The 6000-nt window shown below is 44.4% G+C and overlaps 1 protein-coding gene across 1 annotated transcript in view; it reads right to left on the reverse strand.

The window, feature by feature from the left end:
* Positions 1-925: 925 nt before the first annotated feature.
* Positions 926-6000, reverse strand: part of LOC126402807 (lysine-specific demethylase 9) — a 9229-nt gene continuing 4154 nt past the window's right edge. The window contains exons 3-7 of the mRNA XM_050065083.1: positions 4230-4367; positions 3735-3877; positions 3450-3617; positions 2012-2120; positions 926-1904 (exon numbers count right to left, since the gene is read on the reverse strand). Of these exons, the coding sequence (XP_049921040.1) occupies positions 1368-1904; positions 2012-2120; positions 3450-3617; positions 3735-3877; positions 4230-4367 (1095 nt within the window). The 3' untranslated portion in view covers positions 926-1367. The remainder of the gene's footprint in view (positions 1905-2011; positions 2121-3449; positions 3618-3734; positions 3878-4229; positions 4368-6000) is intronic.

The raw sequence follows: 6000 nt of genomic DNA on the forward strand, positions 1-6000 counted from the left end.
GGACTACAACACACACAGGAGTGTGAGTTCATCCTCTCCTCAGGACGCCATCACTCCACTGTATCTTTACATAGCACATAGCTGTTTGCTGCTATGTTAATGCTCTAAATGTAGTATACAGCTCTTTTGAGTTTCAACCCAAAGGACATCTTTTTGAATTTAAAAGAAATATTTATAAAAAAAACCCAAACATTCATTTTTAGCTTCCTATTTTTACTGTCTCTTACCAACCCTGAGGCCTTTACTACGAAGCAGGATTTGGAGTTAGCAAGGTTGGGTTTGAGGTCTGGGTTTTCGGTACTACGAAGCTGGTTCTCTTTTTACGGGATCAATTACCGTGGTAACTCGTGCTGAACAGCTAACCTGCTCTGGAGCAAATTATGTCATCACCCCGACCTCTGACCAATCAGATCACTGAAGATCATCATCCAACTAAACAATAAAAAAATACTCTGAACTAATGTTACATATACCCACGTGTAATTTGAGTCTCGGCCAATGGTTAATTTTTGGCTAGTATTTTCAATGTTTGTAAATTTTCCATTATAAGATTACAGAAAATCATTTTCATCTCTTGGCATTAACATTTTACTGTCTCGCAGTCCCAGACACTTTCGGTAATGATGTCGCTCATAATCAACACCCCTGCCTTCTTAACATGAATGTGCTCGTGGCTGGATAGGAATACCCAGAGTTGACTGAACTAGTTGATAACCAGCTTTGTAGTACCGGTTATCCAGACGGCCAATGTTAGGGTTAGTCAAGCCAGATAAGGAGAAGATATCCTGGGTAAGTTGATCTGGCTTCGTAGTACAGGCCTCAGGACATCCAATATGTGCCAAGCTTTACAGACCACTGACAATGTCTGGGTATGGTTAGTCTATCTGCCACTGTCACTGAGACGAATAAAAAAATTATGACAGTATCATGCTTCCAGAGTAATCATATATTATGTACGTGAACAATCATCTGCCTGCCACGGCCTGCCATCTTCCATGAAATCTTTCTGTCAACAAAAGAAACAGCGGCGCCTTGAACATAAACCAAAAAAGTGTCTCTTACAGTAAATGTGGCAACTTATATTGTCAGTCTAAAAATAATAGTTCCTTTACATGATGCACACCTTCTGAATTAGACAGTAGAGAGTTCCAGTTTCGGTGCTATCAAACAAATAAAGTGTTACAGAGTCCCATTCAGTCCCTTTGCTGAAAAACATCCTATGGGAACATTTTATCGACATTTAAAGATTAAAAAAAGAATAATTTAAAGGCTTCCTGATTGACATAAATGTCAGTTTGAGTCTACAATTCCTTCACATATGCTCCTCCCGAAGTGGGCGAGAGAGAGACTGTAGGAAGAAAGAAAGGTCATTTAGGGAAGCCCGCCGTGTGGCCGAGAGCTTTTGGAAGGGTGGGCTCTTTTGAAGGTGTACATCCAGCGTGGACTGCTTCCAAAGAAAGGTGGGGTTCCTGGTATCTCGGGGGTACGTGAGCAGATTTGGTGGGCTGCGGAGGGGCCGGCTGAGGCTCCTGGTTCGGTGTCGCCGGCTTCTGGAACTCTGGTTCTTCTGTCTTGGCCACCCCACCGTGGATGTTGTCTCCCTGTGGTCGTGCACAGGGGGTAATGGTGGCGTCGGGTCTGGCGGGGGAGGAAAAAGAGAATCGCCCTGAGGTGGGACTGGGATCACTGGGCCGCTGCTCCTCCTCCTTGTCCTTCCCCTCTGGTTGGTACTGCTTGAGGCGGATGTGCCAGGCCAGGCTGCAGACGGCCGACACCGTCTTAAACTGGTGGATAACGTTCCTCGGGATGAAGTAGATGTCATCGTCACAGAGCTGGACGCGCACGTAGCGGATGCCTTCCCTCCTCAGCTGGTTGAGTTTGGCATCGTCTACCCACTGGACACACTGCGTGAAGACAAACAAGGTTTTATGTTTGAAGTTTTAGCAGTATACCTGTAGTATAATAAAAACATCTGATATGATACACGTCCTAACAGATCATGGATTCTAACCTGAGACACTGGGGGTTCATACAGATCCAGCTGCAGCCTCTGGACAACTTCACTGAAGTCCCCAGCGTCGAAACACACCACATCTTTGGTTATCCGAGGTCGGTTATTCCTGGAACACATTACAAACACGCATGAAGCACACAGACAAGTCAATTGTCCTTCCTGCTGGAAATTCTTTATCAAATAATAAGATAGACAAACAGAGCATGTCATGAATCATTAAAGCCCAGATCACACAGAAAGCGTTTCAGCAGCTGGAGGCAGCTTTTTGTCATTGTTTTTAATGAGATTGCTTGCGGTTTTTGTGTTGAGGTGCCTCGCGTTTCTGCACTCTCGGAGCGTGGTGTTTTTTTCAGACACTGAACTCCTCGAGTTGAAAAAAACTTTTACTCAGAGTGGGAAAGCACCCCACGTCATCTCTTTTTTCCCCATTGTCCAATCAGATGATTTAAGAGGCGGACCTTCTGTGATGATCACAACAACAAATTCACATTTGGTGGAGGAGATGGAGGAGAAACTGGTGGTAGCGGTTGCTGGATATCCAGAGTTATACCGCCTGATGATAGACAGCAGGTTGTCAAACTGCCCCAGAGTCATCCTAAAGATGATAGACAGCAGGTTGTCAAACTGCCCCAGAGTCATCCTAAAATATGCCTGGAAACGGCCATCATGGAAGCGAAGCTCCTGGACCAACTGGAGGTACTCCCCGGGATCTACCCTCTTTTTTTAGAGTCTCATGTACCCACACAGATCTCTGTTTATCTGCTGACAGCCTCTCACCCTCAACCAGAGCTACAGCAAGTACCCTCTGCCTCAACATTTTAGGAACTAGATACTAGTTACTGTGAAGAAAAAAAAGAAGGTAGATTGATCACACGGGAAGGTTAGGGTAAGGAGGTGATGGGTTGGTTGCCTGGCAACAATAAAAAGGCACAGCAAGCATTTTTTTTTTTTTTTTTTTTTTTTACTAGTGGCATTCAATCAAAGAAAAGGCAGTGCAGTGCGCCTCATATTTTGCAACCTGCAAAATGCTTTATGTGTGATCGGGGCCTAAATTATAGATTATAGAAGTGTTAATGTCAATGATAGCATTTAGTATAAAGTTATAAAACATAATTAAACAAATTTAGTGTCTCGATAGATAATTAGAGGAGAAAGGTACCAAAAATTGCTTTAAATATTGAGGTCAACTGAAGTGTATACATCTAAAATTAAGCTGAAGCCAGTGTAAAACACCAGCATCATCCAATATTGGTAAAAGAAGTTTTAACAGTCAGTGAAAAGCAGTTTCTAGATCGGAAATGAACACCAAAACTGAGGTTCGATTTCTTCACAAAATAATCATTAATAATAATAATAATTCCTCATCAGATAACATTATGTCATTCTAAACATTACTGATTATTTAACAGCATTTTTATCAAAGCCTTTCACCTACCATTCTCCAAAGTGCACTGCCTTCAGCACCCCGACAGCAGCAGTGCTCTGCCAGTCAAAGCTCTGCCCTACATGGTCAGCGTGGGCTTTCGTCCGGTCCTCGAACAGAACCTCTCTGGGTTCACTGGCCCTCGGCAGGTAGTGTAGATTTTTTACCTCATTCATGGACCTAAATAAAAACATGCAAGGAGACATGTAAAGGACAAGAGGACAGGTTTTCAGTCTGCACAAGCACACCTAAACACAACTCTGTGTTTATATATTGGCTTTGCAGCTGTAGTTGTACCTGCGTCTTTTGAAAGGCGACTTGGGCATGTCAGCCGTGGGCACCATCTGTTCTCCTGGCCGCACCCACATGATGGGCCCGTCGTCACTCTGGGAGCGGCAGTCCAGCTTCAGACTGGAGAGGGTTCCCCACGGTAATGTCATCTGTGTGGTGACACACACACCAACATTCACACACACACATTATAGCAAGCAAAACACACTGTATGCTCCCGAAACCTATAGGGTTTAGGGGGTCTAGTGGAGGTTATGGACACAGGTTATGGATGCATGTTCCTGCTGTGACTGTCATGGTGTGAGCTAGTAATCACAGCTTTATTTAATTGCTGTGTGAGGACAAACTTTTTCCCTGAATATGACCCATCAGAATATTGACACCCATCAGCCACGACATTACAAGCACTGGAAAGTGAAGTGAATAACATGATTATTATTATGCTCACCTCACGTCACCTGATCAGTGTATAAAAATGATAACAATAAATCTTCCTCTGACCTTGAGAAACGGTGACTCCTCCAGCATGTCGAGGAACTCTGGGAAATAGTCTCCCACTTCCTCGTCCACAGCTCCCACCAAGCTGATCTGCCTCATGGGTCCGGACCGGTAGGTTCCTGAACAGTAAGTCCGGCTCACCTGGGACAAGAGAAACCTCGAGTCATTCAACGTGACCACACACTGTACATGCTTTATACTTATTGCTTTAATATACTTTGTTTTTCTGTTAGTGCACAGACTGTTTCATTGCTATTCTGTTGCCAGGACAACAGTTTTGGTCCGTGTTTACTTCCTGTCTGCTACTGCATTAACAAACAACCCAACAGGAAACACGAAGGGACACATTTAGAGTGTTTATCTTGTCAAGTTTGAAACCGTCTTTAAAAAGGCATCTGCTGCAGATGTATCGACGAGATATGATTATTAACGCTACACAGGAACCGTCATCACCGTCCTACTTTGAGGAAAACAGAATTACTGCTCCGAGGAGGCAGTATCGACTTTACAGTATTACTTTTGTCCGACGTAATCCTTTAAGCTAGATGTAGAATTTACACTCGCACCACGGGGGAGAGGCTGTCACGAAGCCGCGGCAGCACATCATGCCTAACGGATCCTTTTTACTCTGGGAATCCACACACAGTCACACTGTTGGATTCCTCACATGCTTATGAGTGTGTGTAGGCGATAAGCTGCGGACCACAGCCTCTGAGCTTTATATTATGTTTTTATAAATCAACTCACAGCTACCACCGTGTTGGTACCTGCATAGAAAATTTACCAGACTGTAATCATTGTAAGGAAAGGTTTTAAAGCTACATGAATCTGCATAACGTTATCATCCTGATGTGAACACTGCAGTCACTGTGTTTCTATCTAAAGGCCTGCTGTATGCAGCTTTATGTAAAGCACTGACCCAGTAAAGTGCAGCAGATACAAACGAAGCATTTTAGTGCAATCACTCTGCTCTCAAATCATCAATTTATTCTCTGGACTCTCTAGTGGTGAAATTACCAAACTAGGTCTACTTTCCCTGCATAAACAGAAAACCGCTGAGCTCTCTGTGTGTCCTCCGCAGATCTAACATCACACATGCAGACATCCTGTCTCAGTCTTTCTCCTCTCTGCCATCTTTATCAGGCAGAGAGTGCGGGTTTGATCCTGCACTGACGTGGAGCAAAAGCAACTCCATTAGATCTCTGTAAGAACAGGGACAACTTAGCACCAGCACACTGAACAACTGAGTCAACTCCTGGGGAGTGAACATGTTGTACATATACTCAACACTGAACTTATTTTTATCTAACAGACTGCAGTCTGCTAATTGTTTTTCCATGCGTCATCTCGGCCACTTCTTGATTGATATGAATTGTTTTATCCATCCATCCATTTTCACACGCTTATCTGAAGCTGGGTCGCGGGGGCAGCAGGCTGAGCACAGCACCCCCGCAACATTTCCCCAGCGACGCTTTCCAGCTCCCCCTTGGGGACCCCAAGGCGTTCCCAGGCCAGATGAGATATGTAATCCCTCCAGCGTGTTCTGGGTCTGCCCCAGGGCCTCTTACCAGTGGGACGTGCCCGGAACATCTCCAACGGGAGGCGCCCAAGAGGCATCCTGATCAGATGCCTGAACCTTCTTAAAGGGAAATTTCGGTTTATTTCAACCTGTCTCCTATCGTTCTAAATTTGTTTCAAGTGACTAGTGACATAAAAATAATAGTTAGCATGTTAGCCGTTAGCCTAGATACAGCCAGGGCACATAGTAGCATCA

This window comes from Epinephelus moara, chromosome 16 (assembly GCF_006386435.1).
Source record: "Epinephelus moara isolate mb chromosome 16, YSFRI_EMoa_1.0, whole genome shotgun sequence".
Classification (NCBI taxonomy): domain Eukaryota; kingdom Metazoa; phylum Chordata; class Actinopteri; order Perciformes; family Serranidae; genus Epinephelus; species Epinephelus moara.